Source organism: Eleutherodactylus coqui, chromosome 5 (genome assembly GCF_035609145.1).
Source record: "Eleutherodactylus coqui strain aEleCoq1 chromosome 5, aEleCoq1.hap1, whole genome shotgun sequence".
In the NCBI taxonomy this organism is placed as follows: domain Eukaryota; kingdom Metazoa; phylum Chordata; class Amphibia; order Anura; family Eleutherodactylidae; genus Eleutherodactylus; species Eleutherodactylus coqui.
The window spans coordinates 173,617,117-173,638,642 of record NC_089841.1 but is presented as its reverse complement, the minus strand read 5'-3'; the positions used below and the strand labels follow the sequence as shown (position 1 = coordinate 173,638,642).

The following is a 21,526-nucleotide window of genomic DNA, read 5'->3' as shown; positions in this document are numbered from 1 at the left end:
TCCAGGTTAAAAATTCCTACAAGCTGCCCATAAATTGCATTTTTTTTAAATTGGGTTGCCTGTAGAGATGAGCGAGTATACTCGCTAAGGCTAACTACTCGAGCGAGTAGTGCCTTAGCCGAGTAATCTCCCGCTCGTCTGTGAAGATTCGGGGGCCGGCGGAGGAGAGCGGGGAGGAATGGAGGGGAGATCTCTCTCTCTCCCCCCCCCCCGCTCCCCCCTGCTCACCGCCGCAACTCACCTGTCACCCGTGCCGGCAGCTGAATCTTTACAGACGAGCGGGAGGATACTCAGCTAAGGCACTACTCGCTCGAGTAATGTGCCTTAGAGAGTATACTCGCTAATCTCTAGTTGTCTGGTATTAGTAAAAATGTTCTATTTTTCCCCCCTAAAAGCAATGCAGCGTCTGGTATATGGCTAGTAGGATGATATGGGGTCAAGCTTATTTACTTGAATTGAGAAGAGTTGCAATACTAAAATACCAATTAAAGTCTGGACATATGGGACAAGGTTTATGGGCAGATCTCATTTTGTAATCCTGGAGAATTCTTGAACTTGCATTCTTGACATGAAATCCATTGCATGACATGACATGTGTTGAACTGGATTTTAGTAACTATCGTAATTTTTTTTTAGACACAAAAAATATTCTTTTGTGTTGTACATTGATCATTGTCAATTGATCTCTACGGTACTTTTTAAATTCAATGTTATTTATTAAAGTCATATCCCTAGTGAAATAAAAACCAAAAACACATATATAAGGAAAAAAAATCTAATTGAAAAAATGACTCGACAAGTAATTGTTATTAACATTAATATAAAACATCTAATATGTAGTGTCCAGTAATATACAATGCATGAAAAATTATATCCATGCAATACATAAAAACAAACTAACACAGTAAAAAATTGTAATCACAGGTCCAAATGACTAATGGTAACACTTTTAGGTTTGACCATCATCCACTCATGTTTCCTACTTAATATTACACATAGAAAAGAGGTCTGGGAAATTTGTCTTGCTGAAATATTTTGCTAACAGGTCCCATATTTCTTTGTTTCGGAGACAGTAAATAAAAGGATTAATCATAGGAGTAAAAACTGCATAAAACAGAGATATCAGCTTATTCGCATCCACTGACTTGGCTTTTTTTGGCCGTGCATATATAAAAAGTGTAGTGGAAAAGAATATGGTGACCACTATGAGATGAGAGGCACATGTGGAAAATGCCTTCTTTCTTCCATCAATTGATGATATATTTAAAATTGTGTAAATGATAAAGATATATGAAACAACAGTCACTAATAATGGGATAAGAAGAATAACCAGAGCTAAGATGAAGTCCACCAACTCTGCTAATGACATATCTATACATGCAAGATTAAGGACTGGAGAGATGTCACAGAAGAAATGGTTGATGTCATTTGGACCACAAAATGATAGCTTGGATATAAAATATACCTTTATAATGGTAACTGTAAATCCTGACATCCATGAAGAAAAAGCCAGCTGAACACAGAGCTCATGGCTCATAATTGTCACGTAATGTAATGGGTGACAAACAGCAACGTAGCGGTCAAATGCCATTACTGCTAAGAGAACACATTCTGTGCACATGAGAGAAATGAAGAAGAAGAGCTGTGTCATACAACCAATAAAAGAGATGGTTTTCCGGTCTGTCAGAACATTTACCAATAAATTGGGAATGGTGACTGAGACATAACAGATCTCAAGAAAGGCCAGGTTGCTAAGGAAGAAATACATAGGCTTTTGGAGTTTGGTATGAAGTTGTATGATGGTAATAATAATAATGTTTTCAGATATGGTCAGGGCATAAATAAGTAAAAAAAATATAAAAAGAATTATCTGCAGTTCAACTACAGAAGGAAATCCACGGAGGAAAAATTCGGTGATCTCGGTTTTATTCTCCATAATAAGATACAGTATCTGGGGAAAAATATGTAGTTGCCAATGTTTTTTTTACACTTTACTAATCAGGTATATCTTTTGGACACAGATAGCATTTTTTTGAGTAATAAAAGAAATCTAAAATGCACACATGGTCAGTTAAAGGGGTTGTCCAACTGAATTTTTTCATTTAGATAGAATTAGGAATTGAGAATGTGTATTTACTATGATTATATATTTGATGACTAAACTACCTTAAACTTATTGTTTATGTATGAATGGAAGGAAAGGAAGTAGAAAAAGAGTCAGACTACATTCACAAGGGGGTGATTCTCTGATGCACGTGAAACACTGCTTGAGAATTGCAATTTTACAGAAATGATGCGAGACGTTTTTGAATGAAAAACACCTCACATCAGCGTAAAAGCACAGCGACAATTGATATTACGCTTGCCCCTAAGGGCTCTTACCCATTGGCGATACGACTTCCCTGCGATGCAAGAGTGAGTAAAACCGCATAATAATGAAACCAATGATTAGCAATGTTTTCCCTCTAACCTCGCATCGCAAAGAAGAATGAGCGATATCGCCCATTGTTTTCAATGGGGCCAGCAGCACTGACCCCATTGAAATCAATAGAAGATCATGAAGCAGGCTAGGAATCCTCCCCAAGAGAGAAGAGGGGGGTGGGGTTAGTTACAGGGAATCTGACATATCTCCCCATATTTGGAGAGATAGGGGCGGGGCTATTGGCTTTCCCTGAGAGCAGGGGTGGGGCTAGAGGGGTTATTATAGTATTTCTCTCTAGCCAATTGAGGGTGCAGGGATAGTGGGCGGACCTTCTTTAGGCCAGTTTCATGCAGGCGTATTACGGTTGCATTTATGTGCCCTTTGGATGAGAGTCCTGGATTGACCATGGGCTGACCTGACAAAAGCTCAATAAATTCATATGATGCTTTGAGTTTGGGTTAGAAGACCAGTGGTAGTCTTGGGACACTCAGCTGTGTTATGGGTGCATAAATGTGCCCATGATATGCCTGTGTGAAACTTGCGTTATAGTTAGAGATGAGCGAGCACCAAAATGCTCGGGTGCTCGTTACTCGAGTCGAACTTTCAGTGTTGCTCGAGAGTTCGTTTCGAGTAACGAACCCCATTGAAGTCAATGGGCGACTAGAGCATTTTTGTATATAGCCGATGCTCGCTAAGGTTTTCATTTGTGAAAACCTGGGCAATTCAAGAAACTGATGGGAACGACACAGAAACGGATAAGGCAGGCGAGGGGCTACATGTTGGGCTGCATATCAAGTTCCCAGGTCCCACTATTAAGCCACATTAGTGACAAGAGTGAGACCCCCCCCCCACACTGTCAGCATAAGGATCGTTCTCCTCTGCCACAGCTGTAACAGCTGTGGCAGAGAAGAACGATGTTAGCCCATTGAATTCAATGGAGCCGGCAATACAGCTGGCTCCATTGAAAGCAATGGGCTGCCGGCGATCGCGGGATGAATTGTCGGGAAGGGCTTAAATATATAAGCCCTTCCCTGCAATTCATCCAGAAATGTGTAAAAATAAAAAAAATATATATACTCACCTGGTCCCGGCAGACGGAGTTCAGCGCAGCCGGCGGCAGTCCTCCTGAACTGCTCTGAACAGCTGTGAGTAGTATTCAGCAGCTGGGGATTTAAAATCCCCGCCTGCTGAATGAGCTGCCTCTGATTGGTCACAGCCTGACCAATCAGAGGCAGATCTCACTCACACAGCCATTCATGAATTTATGAATGGGTGAGTGACTGCTGCCTCTCATTGGCTCAGCAGGACCAATCAGATTGGTCCCTGCGCTGAGCCAATGAGAGGCAGCAGTCACTCACCCATTCATAAAAAATGGTAAAAAACTCAAAGACAAAAACCAGTTGAATACAGTGAAATTCAGTCTCCTGCGGATTGCCAGCAAACACCTGGATGTTGTCTTTTTAGCCAGCAACATCAGAAAATGTCATTATAAATGCAAAAAGACACCCAAAACCTGACATAGATTGTGTGTGTGAAATTACGTTTGTGATACTGGTATACATCTAAACTGCTTAAGGTGTGTGAATCTAGATCTACAAAATAATCTTTTTACTAAATCAGAAATGTACCCACATGCATAAAATATTCTAAAGGGGACCTGTCACCTGCCTAAAGCACCATAAAATAAGTTATGGTTCTGTTGGGATAGGTTACAGTGAACCAGCTGATGATTTTTTTTATACTCATCTGCTTCCTGGTTCCCGTATTGCCTACCCTTAAAGTCCACACACCGACCAAAAATCCAACTTTTTCAAGAGTCCTGTGTCCTATACTAGTTTATGGGAGAGAACACGCACAGGACTCTGAAAAGAGACACATTTTCGGCCGGCGTACAGATTTCAGTGTTGGGCACTGCGGGAAGCAGGAAGCTGATGAGTATAATTCGGCACCTGGCTCCCAATCACCTGCCCTAACAGCGTCATAAGTTACTTCATGGTACTTTCGACAAGTGCCGGGTTCCCTTAAAGCACATAACTACAAATAATGTAACTAACACACACATCAAATATAACAAACACATTGGTAACTTCAATTGATCACTAACATTTGCCTACTATGAATTTATTTCTTAAATGAAAGAAAAAAACTGAATACAAAGTAGTGCATAATGCATATTTATTGTAACTGTTCTGTTATCAAATCAATTCATTCCATACACTATAAAATATACTGCAGAAAGTTTACTTCATACATAGTTTATGCAAGCATAATTTATATGCAGGTGTAATTTTTCTTATTCTGTATTTTTGCTCTGTATTAAGTCTGTGTTGAGAGGACCATATTACAGAGCTAATGTTAATCTACAGGGCTAATCACATGGTCTTATTTCTATGGTCCTTTTAAAAAACCCAGTTTGATCTATTTTTGCGTATTTGTCTCTGTATTTGTGTTCTTTCTTTTGAACAAATACAGATCAATAATAGCTCAATGGAAATGAAAAAAAAAGATAAGGAGGCAAAAATGGATGAAAAATTAATGCTATACGGATGTAAAATCTTTTGAAACATGTCTGTAATACAGATCTGTATTAGGGACTTGTTTTTATACGCTCATCCAAAAAGGCCATAGTACGATAGTAAATTGAATATTAAAAATGATTAAGTATTTTGCATATTACACTACTATTCTATTTTGAATTAAAATATTTCGAATTCTACACTGATGAACAAATGTTGAAACTGGAAAAAAAAATCTGTAAATTTTTGAAATACCAAATTAACAAAATAAGTTGAAATATAATTCAAGTAAAAATGAAGAATTAAAATGTGGGTGAATCTAAATTTTATTTTCAAAAGTGTATATCCACTACTCCCATGTGTTCTAATAGTGTCTGAAAATGTGCATGTATTAGGATAAGTTATTAGAGGAAAAATCATGAAAGTTACCTTTTTATATTGAATAAGAGGAAATAAATAGTTCAGAACCGTAATCATGAAATCACAAAAATACCAATGGAAATCTGAGGAAAACATTTATAGATTCTGCTTGCTGTAAATTACAATTCATACTGATCATCTCCTCCTTCTCTTAAGCTGACATTAGTACTGTGTTGGTTATATCAGTTAAAATAATTGTAGAAATCCCATGATAATTTTATAAGAGAAGCATAATTTAATAATTATTGGTACTAAGGGGATTAATTAAACCTAGAGAAATGTGAAACATATTTGTGTAAAAAAGAAAGCATGGACTAATCTTTTTAGGCTGCATGTCCACGGGTGGGTCGGATTCTGCAGCGGACACAGGCTTTTTTCCGTCCAATTTTTGGACCCAAAAATTCACCCGAAAATTAGATGGAAATGGCACCCATTCATTTGAATGAGTGAAGGCACACTGACTTTTTTTTCGGACTCGAAGTCCTAGACAAAAAAATTGCAGCAGGTCCAATTCTTGTCCGATTTGTGGATGATAATAGCATATGTCATATGTAGAGATGAGCGAGCACCAAAATGCTCGGGTGCTCGTTACTCGAGTCGAACCTTCAGTGATGCTCGAGAGTTCGTTTCGAGTAACGAACCCCATTGAAGTCAATGGGCGACTCGAGCATTTTTGTATATCGCCGATGCTCGCTAAGGTTTTCATTTGTGAAAACCTGGGAAATTCAAGAAAGTGATGGGAACGACACAGAAACGGATAGGGCAGGCGAGGGGCTACATGTTGGGCTGCATCTCAAGTTCCCAGGTCCCACTATTAAGCCACAACAGTGGCACGAGTGAGACCCCCCCCCCGCACTGTCAGCATAAGGATCGTTCTCCTCTGCCACAGCTGTAACAGCTGTGGCAGAGAAGAACGATGTTAGCCCATTGAATTCAATGGAGCCGGCAATACAGCTGGCTCCATTGAAAGCAATGGGCTGCCGGCGATCGCGGGATGAATTGTCGGGAAGGGGTTAAATATATAAGCCCTTCCCTGCAATTCATCCAGAAATGTGTAAAAATTTTAAAAAAATATACTCACCTTGTCCCGGCAGAACGATGTTAGCCCATTGAATTCAATGGAGCCGGCAATACAGCTGGCTCCATTGAAAGCAATGGGCTGCCGGTGATCGCGGGATGAATTGTCGGGAAGGGGTTAAATATATAAGCCCTTCCCTGCAATTCATCCAGAAATGTGTAAAAATAAAAAATATATACATACTCACCTGGTCCCGGCAGACGGAATTCAGCGCGGCCAGCGGCAGTCCTCCTGAACTGCTCTGAACAGCTGTGAGTAGTATTCAGCAGCCGGGGATTTAAAATCCCCGCCTGCTGAATGAGCTGCCTCTAATTGGTCACAGCCTGACCAATCAGAGGCAGATTCCACTCACACACCCATTCATGAATTTATGAATGGGTGAGTGACTGCTGCCTCTCATCTGATTGGTCCTGCTGAGACAATCAGAGGCAGCAGTCACACACCCATTCATAAATTCATGAATGGGTGTGTGAGTGGAATCTGCCTCTGATTGGTCAGGCTGTGACCAATTAGAGGCAGCTCATTCAGCAGGCGGGGATTTTAAATCCCCGGCTGCTGAATACTACTCACAGCTGTTCAGAGCAGTTCAGGAGGACTGCCGCTGGCCGCGCTGAACTCCGTCTGCCGGGACCAGGTGAGTGTATATATATATATTTTTTTTTTACACATTTCTGGATGAATTGCAGGGAAGGGCTTATATATTTAACCCCTTCCCAACAATTCATCCCGCAATCGCCGGCAGCCCATTGCTTTTAATGGAGCCGGCTGTATTGCCGGCTCCATTGAATTCAATGGTCAGTGCTCGTTTAATCGAGACGAGTACCGCGTGGTGCTCGTCTCGAGTAACGAGCATCTCGAGCACCCTAATACTCGAACGAGCATCAAGCTCGGACGAGTATGCTCGCTCATCTCTAGTCATATGTCAATCTGTGGACAGCACATCGATGGGATGCCCGAGTGCTGTCCAATGCCAGTTGTGCCCTAGTATCTTGGTTCGTAACTTTTAAATCCCCCATATGTATGTTCCCTTACAGAGGTATTTTTTCTGAGAAGCAATGCTACTGGGAATAATACTGATGAGATGTAGCATCCGATGGAAAATAGAAATGTATTTCTGTTGTATGCATACAGTGATGTACTGTGGGTCTGTAGACTTTTTACAATTATGTACATGAGGCATGCTTGATTTAACCCCTTAGTGACGAAGCCTGTTTGCGCCTTAGTGACGGAGCCAAATTTTGGAAATCTGACATGTGTCACTTAACATATCATAACTCCGTAAAGGCTTTACATAGCCAAGTGATTCTGACATTGTTTTTTCGCCACATATTGTACTTCATTTAAGTAGTAAAAATAGACCCATAGAATTTGTGTATATTTATTAAAAGTGCCAATATTGGAAAAATGTAGAAAAAATTGTCATTTTTTCACATTTTCAACTGTAATATCTCAAATATGTGCAATCATACTGTACAAATTTTTGCTAAGATACATATTTCCATCTGTTCACTTTATTCTGAATGCACCTTTGAAAAACTCGTTTTTTTTTTAACCATTTAGGAGACGTACAATTTTAACATTTTAAAAACTACACCCCTTAATGTATTCACTAAGGGGGTCAGGAGTATTTTGACCCCACAGTTTTTTTTCAGGAATTAATGCAATTTAATTAGAAAGAGTAGAAAAAAATAAAATTTCATTTTTTTGCAAATACGTGAGTTTAAACGCAGGAATTTTTTCTATAGTGCACATAAAAATGAGGATTTGCACCTCAAAATGGATACCCCCGTTTGTCCTGTGTTCAGAAACATACCCATTGTGGCCCCAATCTTCTGTCCGTATGTACAACAGGGCCAAAACCGAAAGTAGCAGCCAGTGGCTTTCAGATCAGACATTTTGCTTGAAGGCATTTTAGGCCCCATTGCTCACTTGTAGACCCCTTGAGCTGCCAAACTGTGGAGGACCCCCACAAATGACCTTATTTTGGAAACTAGACATCTTAGCGCATTAATCTAAGGGTGTACTGCGTATTTTGACCCAACAGTTTTTGAATGAATCAAATCAAAGCAGAAGTAAAAAATTACGATTTTGTTTTATTTTATCAATTATGTGATTTTAAAAACTGTTTTTTTTGGACAGCAGACATATGAATGGAGGCTTTCACCCAAAAATGGATACCCGCATTTCTCCTTTGTTCAGAAACATACCCATTGTGGCCCTAATCTTCTGTCCGTATGCACAACGGGGCCATAACCAAAAGGAGCAGCGGGTGGTTTTCAGATCAGACATTTTGTTTGAAGGCGTTTTAGGCCCCATTGCCCACTTGTTGACCTTTTGAGCGGCCAAAATGATAGAGAGCCCCCCCAAAATTACCCCATTTTAAAAACTACACCCCTTAACGCATTCATCTAGCGGTGTACTCTGTATTTTGACCCAAACGTTTTTAAATGAATCGAAGCAAAGCAGAAGGAAAAAAATTTTGGCAATTATGTCATTTTAAAAATAGTTTTATTTGTACAGCATTAGAGATGAGCGAACGTACTCGGATAAGCACTACTCGTCCGAGTAATGTGCTTTATCCGAGTACCTCCCCGCTCGTCCTGAAAGATTCGGGACGCGCTGCGGAGCAGGGAGCTGCAGGGGAGAGCGGGGAGGAACGGAGGGGAGATCTTTCTCTCCTTCTCTCCCGCCCGCTCTCCCCTGCTCCCCCCTGCGACTCACCTGTCAGCAGCGGAGCGCTCAGAATCTTTCAAGACGAGTACAGCGGTACTCGGATAAAGCACATTACTCGGACGAGTAGTGCTTATCCGAGTACGTTCGCTCATCTCTATACAGCATACATAGGAATAAAAACTTTCGCCCAAAAATTTATACCCCCATTTGTCCCGTGTTCAGAAACATACCCATTGTGGCCCTAATCTTCTGTCTGGATGCACAATGGGGCCCAAATTGAACGGAGCATCATACTTTAACTGTCTTTACTTTTACGTGATCGCCATTATCCATTGGATGATGGCGATCACGTGACCGAAGACTGCTCACCGCGACCCCCCTGTGACATCTCCAAGCTCTTGGATAACTTTAGTAGCTAGGAGTAGGAAGATTTTAAATTTCCTCTTGCCCCTCCCCAGCTTCTGCGCTTGTGTCCGCCATATTGGCGACGGACGCATGCGCCAAAACTGGGGAAAGGTCTGCGGATAAGGATCCCATCAGGGGACATTACCGGTGGCCTTATTTAAAGAATTTCACCTCCCCTCAGGGCCGGGGAGGATCAAGAAAATGCCGGACAGCGCGGTGGAGCGGAGGTGAGTACTCTCAGCTCCCCTTATGGATCCGATCCGTAAGGGGAGCTGAAGCTTTAACTTTGTTTTACTTTGCATAGACTTTAATGCGATCGCCGGTATCCGGTGGATACCGGTGATCGCGTGACCGGGGGTGGGGTCCCGCGGCCCTGGATGACAGCTCCATGCTGTCGGCTAACTCCAGTAACCGGCAGCATGGAGCTATCATGTCCTAAGCCTGCAGGGCTTTCATTCCTCGAGGAGGCATGTTTTTACGTCCTCTTGTAATTAAGCCCAGCAGGCCAGGACGTAGAAACACTATGGGGCCGTCACTAAGGGGTTACATTTGGCTTTTTTTTTAATTATTTGCCCAGGTATTGAAATATTTTTCTTGTTGGAACGAAGTGTCCCATAGTAAACTACAATCTGTGCATAAAATGTCCAAAGGAAAAAAGTAATTAGAAACACCTTTTAAATTGCACAACTATCCTAAATTGAAGTAACTTATTTTTCTCTTTATAGGATGCATCTTTTTTCCCCCAAAATTGAAGCTGCCCATCGCAATCGAGAGACTTAACAAATAGGCTTAACAAAAGAAATGAAAACATAAAGAAAGCAAGGGGTAGGTGATGTGTAGGTAGTAGTGGTGGTGGTAGTAGAGGACAGGCCAAGTTGGCACCTTGAGAAGTTCCCATTGAAGCAACGGTTCCACGTTCTGCACGAGGCAGTGCAAGACCACTGTGATTCCTTAGAAGTGGTTCTGCCTGTACATTAAATCCACAGCATGCAAGTCATTGAGTGGATGTCACAGCATGCCTCAACTACCACTACCTCTTCTTACTCCGAGTCGGCACAGAACAGTCAGTCTACATCAGTTGGCCATGAGCATCCACCTTCTACATCACCCGTTGCCAAATCTCCTGCATACACAGAAGCAGTCCACATGGGTGGGTTTAAAGAGCTATTTGATCATTAATAGAGATGAGCGAACATACTCGTCCGAGCTTGATACTCGTTCGAGTATTAGCGTGTTTGAGATGCTCGTTACTAGAGGCGAGCACCACGCGATGTTCGAGTTACTTTCACTTTCATCTCTGAGACGTTAGCGCGCTTTTCTGGCCAATAGAAAGACAGGGAAGGCATTACAACTTCCCCCTGCGACGTTCAAGCCCTATACCACCCCCCTGCAGTGAGTGGCTGGCGAGATCAGGTGTCACCAGAGTATATAAATCGGCCCCTCCCGCGGCTCGCCACAGATGCATTCTGACAGAGATCAGGGAAAGTGCTGCTGATGCCGGAGCTGCTATAGGGAGAGTGTTAGGATTGATTTTAGGCTTCAAGAAGCCCAACGGTCCTTCTTAGGGCCACATCTGACCGTGTGCAGTACTGTTGAGGCTGCTTTTTGCAGTGTTGCACATTTTTTTTTTTTTTTTGTATATCGGCCGTGCAGAGCATTGCGTCCAGAGCATTGCGTCCTGCAGTAATTTTACGTAGTCCAGGGCCAGTAGTGGTGGTGAGGCAGGGACAGTGAAAGACATATACAGTCTATATAGGCAGTGGGCCTTTCCAAAAAAATTTGGGAAAAAAAATCTATTTGGGCTGCCTGTGACTGTCCTGACTGTACTGCGTCTCTGCTGGGGGTAGTTGTCCAAATTCATACGCAGCCAGCTAAGTGTTACAGCAGGCTTGCGCAAAATTCTTTCCTGGCTCTGCGTTGCCTCTTACATCACCGCTGTCATCCTGTCCAGAGTGAAACAGTCTGTAGTAATTTTACATAGTCCAGGGCCAGTAGTGGTGGTGAGGCAGGGACAGTGAAAGACATATACAGTCTATATAGGCAGTGGGCTTTTCCAAAAAAATTTGGGAAAAAAAATCTATTTGGGCTGCCTGTGACCGTCCTGACTGTACTGCGTCTCTGCTGGGGGTAGCTGTCCTAATTCATACGCAGCCAGCTAAGTGTTACAGCAGGCTTGCGCAAAATTCTTTCCTGGCTCTGTGTTGCCTCTTACATCACCGCTGTCATCCTGTCCAGAGTGAAACAGTCTGCAGTAATTTTACATAGTCCACGGCCAGTAGTGGTGGTGAGGTAGGGACAGTGAAAGACATATACAGTCTATATAGGCAGTGGGCTTTTCCAAAAAAATTTGGGAAAAAAAATCTTTTTGGGCTGCCTGTGACCGTCCTGACTGTACTGCGTCTCTGCTGGGGGTAGTTGTCCTAATTCATACGCAGCCAGCTAAGTGTTTCAGCAGGCTTGCCCAAATTCTTTCCTGCCTCTGCTGTGCGTTCCGTAAGCGAAGTCAGCCTCCAACCACAGGCCAGTAAGCGGCATATTTAATTACAGCTTTCTGTTTCTGCACTACTGGTAATACAGCATGCTGAGGGGTAGGGGTAGGCCTAGAGGACGCGGGCGAGGACGCGGAGGCCCAAGTCAGGGTGTGGGCACAGGCCGAGCTCCTGATCCAGGTGTATCGCAGCCGACTGCTGCGGGATTAGGAGAGAGGCACGTTTCTGGCGTCCCCACATTCATCTCACAATTAATGGGTCCACGCGGTAGACCTTTATTAGAAAATGAGCAGTGTGAGCAGGTCCTGTCGTGGATGGCAGAAAGTGCATCCAGCAATCTATCGACCACCCAGAGTTCTGCGCCGTCCACTGTTGCAACTCTGAATCCTCTGGCTGCTGCTCCTCCTTCCTCCCACCCTCCTCACTCCATTACAATGACACATTCTGAGGAGCAGGCAGACTCCCAGGAACTGTTCTCGGGCCCCTGCCCAGAATGGGCAGCAATGGTTCCGAATCCTCTCCAACTGGAGGAGTTTGTCGTGACCGATGCCCAACCTTTGGAAAGTTCCCGGGATCCGGGGGATGAGGCTGGGGACTTCCTGCAACTGTCTCAAGAGCTTTCAGTGGGTGAGGAGGACGATGACGATGAGACACAGTTGTCTATCACTCAGGTAGTAGTAATTGGAGTAAGTCTGAGGGAGGAGCACACAGAGGATTCGGAGGAAGAGCAGCAGGACGATGAGGTGACTGACCCCACCTGGTTTGCTACGCCTACTGAGGACAGGTCTTCAGAGGGGGAGGCAAGTGCAGCAGCATGGCAGGTTGGAAGAGGCAGTGCGGTGGCCAGGGGTAGAGGCAGGGCCAGACCGAATAATCCACCAACTGTTTCCCAAAGCGCCCCCTCGCGCCATGCCACCCTGCAGAGGCCGAGGTGCTCAAAGGTCTGGCAGTTTTTCACTGAGAGTGCAGACGACCGACGGACAGTGGTGTGCAACCTTTGTCGCGCCAATATCAGCCGGGGAGCCACCACCACCAGCCTCACCACCACCAGCATGCGCAGACATATGATGGCCAAGCACCCCACAAGGTGGGACGAAGGCCGTTCACCGCCTCCGGTTTGCACCACTGCCTCTCCCCCTGTGCCCCAACCTGCCACTGAGATCCAACCCCCCTCTCAGGACACAGGCACTACCGTCTCCTGGCCTGCACCCACACCTTCACCTCCGCTGTCCTCGGCCCCATCCACCAATGTCTCTCAGCGCACCGTTCAGCCGTCGCTAGCGCAAGTGTTGGAGCGCAAGCGCAAGCACGCCGCCACGCACCCGCACGCTCAAGCGTTAAACGTGCACATAGCAAAATTTATCAGCCTGGAGATGCTGCCGTACAGGGTTGTGGAAACAGAGGCTTTCAAAGGTATGATGGCGGCGGCGGCCCCGCGCTACTCAGTTCCCAGTCGCCGCTACTTTTCCCGATGTGCCGTCCCAGCCCTGCACGACCACGTCTCCCGCAACATTGTACGCGCCCTCACCAACACGGTTACTGCCAAGGTCGACTTAACAACAGACACGTGGACAAGCACAGGCGGGCAGGGCCACTATATCTCCCTGACGGCACATTGGGTGAATTTAGTGGAGACTGGGACAGAGTCAGAGCCTGGGACCGCTCACGTCCTACCCACCCCCAGAATTGCGGGCCCCAGCTCGGTGGTGGTATCTGCGGCGGTGTATGCTTCCTCCACTAACCCATCCTCCTCCTCCTTGTCCTCCTCCTACGCAACCTCTGTCTCGCAATCAACATGTGTCAGCAGCAGCACGTCGCCAGCAGTCGGTGTCGCGCGGCACGGCAGCACAGCGGTGGGCAAGCGTCAGCAGGCCGTGCTGAAACTACTCAGCTTAGGAGAGAAGAGGCACATGGCCCACGAACTGCTGCAGGGTCTGACAGAGCAGACCGACCGCTGGCTTGCGCCGCTGAGCCTCCAACCGGGCATGGTCGTGTGTGACAACGGCCGTAATCTGGTGGCGGTTCTGCAGCTCAGCAGCCTCACGCACGTGCCATGCCTGGCCCACGTCTTTAATTTGGTGGTTCAGCGCTTTCTGAAAAGCTACCCACGCTTGTCAGACCTGCTCGGAAAGGTGCACCGGCTCTGCGCACATTTCCGCAAGTCCCACACGGACGCTGCCACCCTGCAACATCGGTTTCATCTGCCAGTGCACCGACTGCTGTGCGACGTGCCCACATGGTGGAATTCTACGCTCCACATGTTGGCCAGGCTCTATGAGCAGCGTAGAGCTATAGTGGAATACCAACTCCAACATGGGCGGTGCAGTGGTAGTCAGCCTCCTTAATTCTTTACAGAAGAGTGGGCCTGGTTGATAGACATCTGCCAGGTCCTTGGAAACTTTGAGGAGTCTACCCAGATGGTGAGCGGCGATGCTGCAATCATTAGCGTCACCATTCCTCTGCTATGCCTCTTGAGAAGTTCCCTGCAAAGCATAAAGGCAGACGCTTTGCACTCGGAAACAGAGGCGGGGGAAGACAGTATGTCGCTGGATAGTCAGAGAACCCTCCTGTCTATATCTCAGCGCGTTGAGGAGGAGTAGCATGAGGAGGAGGGGAGAGAGACAGATTGGCCCACTGTTGAGGGTACCCATGCTGCTTGCCTGTCATCCTTTCAGCGTGTATGGCCTGAGGAGGAGGAGGATCCTGAAAGTGATCTTCCTAGTGAGGACAGCCATGTGTTGCGTACAGGTACCCTAGCAGACATGGCTGACTTCATGTTAGGATGCCTTTCTTGTGACCCTCGTGTTACACGCATTCTGGCCACTACGGATTACTGGGTGTACACACTGCTCGACCCACGGTATAAGGAGAACCTTTCTACTCTCATACCCGAAGAGGAAAGGGGTTCGAGAGTGATGCTATACCACAGGACCCTGGTGGACAAGCTGATGGTAAAATTCCCATCCGACAGCGCTAGTGGCAGAAGACGCAGTTCCGAGGGCCAGGTAGCAGGGGAGGCGCGGAGATCAGGCAGCATGTACAGCACAGGCAGGGGAACACTCTCTAAGGCCTTTGACAGCTTTATGGCTCCCCAGCAAGACTGTGTCACCGCTCCCCAGTCAAGGCTGAGTCGGCGGGAGCACTGTAAAAGGATGGTGAGGGAGTACGTAGCCGATCGCACGACCGTCCTCCGTGACGCCTCTGCCCCCTACAACTACTGGGTGTCGAAGCTGGACACGTGGCGTGAACTCGCGCTGTATGCCCTGGAGGTGCTTGCTTGTCCTGCGGCTAGCGTCTTGTCAGAGAGGGTGTTTAGTGCAGCTGGGGGAATCATCACAGATAAGCGTACCCGCCTGTCAACCGACAGTGCCGACAGGCTTACACTCATCAAGATGAACAAAGGCTGGATTTCCCCAGACTTCTCTTCTCCACCAGCGGACAGCAGCGATACCTAAACAATACGTAGGCTGCACCCGCGGATGGAAGCATTGTTCTCTATCACCATCAAAAACGTGGACCTTTTAGCTTCATCAATCTGTGTATAATATTCATCCTCCTGCTCCTCCTCCTGAAACCTGACGTAATCACGCCGAACGGGCAATTTTTCTTAGGCCCACAAGGCTCAGTCATATAATTTTTGTAAACAATTTTTATACGTTTCAATGCTCATTAAAGCGTTGAAACTTGCACCTGAACCAATTTTTATTTTAACTGGGCTGCCTCCAGGCCTAGTTACAAATTAAGCCACATTAACCAAAGCGATTAATGGATTTCACCTGCCCTCTTGGTTGGGTATGGGCAATTTTTCTGAGGTATATTAGTACTGTTGGTACACCAATTTTTGGGGGCCCTCGCCTACAGTGTAATCCAATTATTTTTTTGCCCACCTGCATTAAAGCTGACGTTACATCAGCTGTGCTGGGCAATGCAATGGGATATATTTATGTACCGCCGGTGGCTTCCTGGGACCCTCCCATGCTGTCGGTCCACACGGACTTCACAATAGGGAGTTGTTCCTGCCTGTGTCTACTTATAAAGAACCCCAGTCTGACTGGGGCATGCAGTGTGGGCCGAAGCCCACCTGCATTTAATCTGACGTTAGCTCTGCTGTCCAGGGCACTGCAATGGGATACATTTATGTACAGCCGGTGGGTTCCAGGGAGCCACCCATGCTGTAGGTGCACACGGAATTCCCATTGCGGAGTTGTACCTGCCTGTGACTATTTATAAAAAACCGTGGTCTGACTGGGGCATGCAGACACCTTGACAGAATGAATAATGTGTGGCACATAGGTTCCCCATTGCTATGCCCACGTGTGCAGCTCCTGATGGCGGTGGCACAGGATTATATTTCTCATTGCTTCTGTACAGCATTGTGGGCTATCGCCCGCCCCTTTTAAAGAGGGTCGCTGCCTAGCCGTGCCAACCCTCTGCAGTGTGTGCCTGCGGTTCCTCCTCATGGCAGACGCACTTATAAATAGACATGAGGGTGGTGTGGCATGAGGGCAGCTGAAGGCTGCGCAGGGACACTTTGGTGTGCGCTGTGGACACTGGGTCGTGCGGGGGGGGGGGGGGGGGTTGGGCAGCATGTAACCCAGGAGAAGTGGCAGCGGAGTGTCATGCAGGCAGTGATTGTGCTTTGTTGGAGGTAGTGTGGTGCTTAGCTAAGGTATGCATTGCTAAAGAGGGCTTTTCAGAAGTAAAAATTGTTGGATGGGGGGGAGGGGGCACTCTTGCCGCTATTGTGGCTTAATAGTGGGACCTGGGAACTTGAGATGCAGCCCAACATGTAGCCCCTCGCCTGCCCTATCCGTTGCTGTGTCGTTCCCATCACTTTCTTGAATTGCCCAGATTTTCACAAATGGAAACCTTAGCAAGCATCGGCGATATACAAAAATGCTTGGGTCGCCCATTGACTTCAATGGGGTTCGTTATTCAAAACGAACCCTCGAGAATCGCGAAAATTTCGTCCCGAGTAACGAGCACCCGAGCATTTTGGTGCTCGCTCATCTCTAATCATTAAGTGTCATGAATGTTAACACCACAGTCCAAACAACCAGAGGGAGCAAACAAAGACATTGAATGCATTAATGCCCAATCATTTTTTCCTCTGAAGAGGAAGGGGAGGCTGGATCAGTGCACAGTCAGCTCTCCACAGGCAATGTGTACTCAGTTAAATGCGGAAATGGAGGTGCCAGCTTCCAGTGCTTACCTTAGCATAGAGTGCACTCATGAAAAGGAGGACACTAAGGATGAAGAGGAGGTGGAAGAGGATGAAGTACTCAATCTAACATTGAAAATCAGGGAGAGTCATAATAGCAGCTAGCAGGGAAAGGAGGAAGAGGCAGACATTGCGGGGCAGCACCCTGCCCAGACACTGAGTAGGGTGTACGTGAAGAACAATAGAGATGTACCACCACCATCAGCTACTACTAGTCACAGCAGTAGCAACATCAGGCCCACAGCTAGGTCTGCTCACATGACTTGTGCAGCCTGGGCATTCTTTGAAACTGCAGCTGATAACAGAATCTGTAAGATCTGAGGTAAGCATTTGAAATTAGGCAAGAATGTATGTAACCTAAACACAACATTTATGAACAGCCACATTAAAGTCTGTTCAACACGGGCTATAAAATCGCACGATTTTGTAGCAATGCGACATCACTACAAAACGCATGTATGTGAAGCCCATGCCTGCCAATTGGTTCTTTCAGGCTACAAAACATCACTCATGTGAAAGAACCCATTGGTAACCATGGGCTTCACATACATGCGTTTTGTAGCGATGTCACATTGCTACAAAATCGTGCAATTTTTTGTAGCCCATTGAAACAGGCCTAACTCTCACCACCCTCTGCCTTGGAGAGCCCACCTGGGCAAGAAGGAAAAGAGTCAGCCTTGTCCCACTCCCTCTTCTGCTGTTGTAGTTGCCTCTTCTTTCATTTGCCTCCTTGTTGATGCAGTAGTTTCTGAGAGGCAGTTTTATCTAGGGTGACCAGAGGGGCTTGTTCAGGCCTCTCCTCTGGCAGTGATGTCCAGGCTGCAGGATTCAGAGCTAGGAGTGGGAAACGAAAATGAGAAGTGGACCTGCTACCATTACCACCACCTTAACCAATATTGACATCTACCCCATATCCCAGTGTGTCCCAGGTCAGATCCAGCCCCCTATCCTCCAGCCATGGGAGTGTTAAAAAAATACCACCACACCCATCCATGAGCACAAAGCCTGAACACAAGTGTTGCACAGCTGCTTACAATGGAAATGCTGCCCTTCAGGTTAGTGGACACAGACGCCTTCCACCATGTGGTACTCCATGCTAATCCACAGTACCAGATGCTCAGCTACTATTTCTTTACCCAAAAGGCTGTCCCTGCCCTGCAACACTATGTGAGTGATAATGTGTCCCTGGCATTGCAGAATTCTGTCAGTGCAAGAGTGCACTTGACCACAGACATGTGGTCCAGCAAGCATGGTCAGGGGTGTTACATATCCTTAACAGCACACTCGGTTCACATCCTGGAGGTAAGCATAAAGCCAAAAGATGGCCCTTATTTTATGGTACCCCTAAGACTTGTGGGACATTTATTCATGTCTGTTCCCTCCTTATCCCATTTCTCCTCCACCTTCTCTTCCTCCACCTTTTCCTACCACCTTTCAACATCCTCCACATTGACACAGATCTATGTATATGACAAAACCTAGCTTCAATACAATGCTGCCTGGGGGAAATCTCACCATGCTGTAATAAAACTCTTCTGTCTAGGGGAGTGCAGCCACACTGCTGAAGAGTTGTTGATGGCTCTGCAGGCCCAGGCTGACCCCACACAAGCTAAAGCCAAGCAACGTCATGTGTGACAACCTGCTGGCAATCCTTCATTTTGGAAAGCTTACACATACCTTGCCTAGTTCACATGATGAACCTGGTAGACCAAAACTTCCTAAGCAATTACCAAGGTTTATATCCACTGCTGGAAATAGGCAGAAAACTGTGCTTTCAGCATACACACCTAGCCACCTTTCTTCTGGTGGAGGTGCAGTAACAGTTCAGGCTACCACCAAACTGGCTCATCTGCGGCATGCTTACACTGTAAAATTCCACATTTAGTATTTTGAAGAGGCTAAGCCAGCAGCAGAGGGCGCTCACAGAGTACTAGATGGTGTATGCTGTATGCATGTTAGCAGATGCTGTATGGCTGTTGGGCACTGGATGACACCAGCAGAGTCGCTACATATCAAGGATGTGTGTGTGCTGTTTCAGCCTGTTTTGAGAAAACGACCAATATGGTCAGTCATGATGATGCAATGATCAGTATGACTATCCCTATTGTCTGCCTGCTGGAACACATGCTACAGGGCCTCAGGGACAATGGCACATTGTTGTCACAAGGGAAGGAAGAAGAGGAAGGGATACTATTCTCCCAACTTTGTGGCCCGTACGCCATTATTCAATAGCGCAGGGAGGGTGGCTTTGGGCGAGAAAGGGGGGCGTCTTCACCGACATGTTTCTCCAACCACTGTAGAAGTATAGAGGATGATGAACAGAAGAAAGAAGAAGAGGATGAAGAAGAGGAGGGGGATAATATAACTCCAGAGGCAGCAAAAGGGCCTACGCAAAAGACATTCCATCCATCTCTAACCCTAGCTATTCTCTGTGGATGGCAGGACCAGCCAGAGTATACTCTTAGGCCTGAAGGCAAGGAATGTGGGCAGCCACCCTTTGTTATATAAGCGGATGTGGATCCACTGTGTTGTCCAACCAGTAGATGGATTAGAATGGCAGGGCTGACAGTTGACTCTGGAAACCCAGATGCTTACAGCTGAAGACGTGACTGAGATGGTGACCAGGGAATCAAGCCCTATGCTGGTAGCAGTCGGTGGAAAGTTCCTGCCTATAAACAGCAGAGAATTCACCCTGACAAGTGCAGCCCTGCGCAGGAACCTGAGCGCTGTTTAACCCTGTCAGGACTAGTCACCAGGAAGCCAGGAACTGGATAACACCAAGCTGTCTGAAGAATCAAGCAGTGAGCAGGCAAGTTCAGGTCTAATCTGGAATTACCGAGCAAACAGAAGACTAAGCATCAACTGGAAACACAGGAACAGCAGGAGCAACTGCAACATGTGTCTTTATGAAAGGACTCATACAATAACAATGCAGCACAGGCTGTCAGGTCTGAGGCATCTATATAGCGGTGAATAGATGACAAACAATCTGCAGCTGGGTGGGAGAGGCAGAACCAATTTAACCATGAATTTGCTGGAAAAAGGCAATCACAGATTCAGAGAGCAACGCCCATGTCTACCAGACCTAACACCCTTAGGCACTTTGAGGCATATGAATGCTTTTATACTACAATGCTTACAGAAGGAGAGTCACCTAGCCCACATCAAAACATCAGATCATTACTGGGTGGCCATCATCCTTGATTCCCGCTACAAGGCCAAAATGACAAATCTCATTCTGGCAGTGGATAAGGATTTTTAAAAAACAGCAGTATCAAAACAGACTGTTAAGCAGCTCGAGCAGAGCATTTCCACATGGCAGAGGGGATGCATGGATTACAGCTCTGTGGCTCATGGCAGATGAGAAGGAAGCTACTACAGCAACACCATTACTGGTGGCAATGGAAGTTTAACAGAGATGGGGCATAGCTTTTTCAGCCCATAGTAGGCTGCAGCACAGCACAGGGTAGGAGTCACAGTCACAGGCAGCACTAATCTGTGATGGTCCAAGACTATGTCAGCTCCAATGTGGAAGAACTCAAACATGGGGTAGGCCCCTTTAACTTCTAGGTATCTAAGCTGGACAAGTAGCTGGAGCTTGCCCAACATGCTTTAGAGGTGTTTGCCTGCCCCACTGCCAGTGTGCTATCAGAAAGGATGATCAGCACAGCTGGGGCTGTGTTGACTGACAGACGCATCCGCCTGACCACAAACAATGTGGATCGCCTAACATTTCTTAAAATGGCAAATTGTACTAATTAGCATGCTAGCAAAATTTATGCAAATAAGGAAGATGGAAGAATACCTCTGTAGTGCCACCTATTAGATGGCAGCATTCCTTCAAATCAATGTGACTTTTTAACAAGTCTTAACAATGATTGGGAATAGGACACCAAGCCAGAAAGCCATACACAGACAGCTGTTTCGGGATGTTTGCTCCTCATCAGTGTGCAAAATGTAAAGGTGGTGTTGCTACTTGTGGTGCCGCTGCTATCCTTCTCTTGCTTCCACCAGGATTCCTCCTCCTAAATCGCACAAAACCAAAATATGTCAAAATCAAAATACATACCCTATAGCTCTAATGTTCGGACGAGGTGCACAGAGTGTCTTCAACATGGTGCTGCTGGTGGTGGTGCTGCTGCTACCCTTTTCCAGCTTCCCCCAAGTTTCCTTCTCCTTTTCCTTCTTCCCTTCCCCCCAAAAGCAAAAAAAATGTCAAAATTGAAATACAAAGCAATAGCACTAATGTTTCCACCAGGATCACACTCTGCCTTCAAGGTAGTGTTGGTGGTGGTGCTGCTA

The 21,526-nt window shown here is 46.1% G+C and overlaps 1 protein-coding gene across 1 annotated transcript; it reads right to left on the bottom strand.

The window, feature by feature from the left end:
* Positions 1-979: 979 nt before the first annotated feature.
* On the bottom strand, positions 980-1,936 carry LOC136628867 (olfactory receptor 6B1-like). Its single transcript, XM_066604960.1, has one exon. The coding sequence runs from the start codon at positions 1,934-1,936 to the stop codon at positions 980-982; it is 957 nt and encodes a 318-aa protein (XP_066461057.1).
* Positions 1,937-21,526: the final 19,590 nt, after the last annotated feature.

Excerpts from the sequence above, each read along its gene's own strand:
- LOC136628867 (XM_066604960.1), bottom strand. The coding sequence starts at position 1,936 with ATGGAGAATAAAACCGAGATCACCGAATTTTTCCTCCGTGGATTTCCT.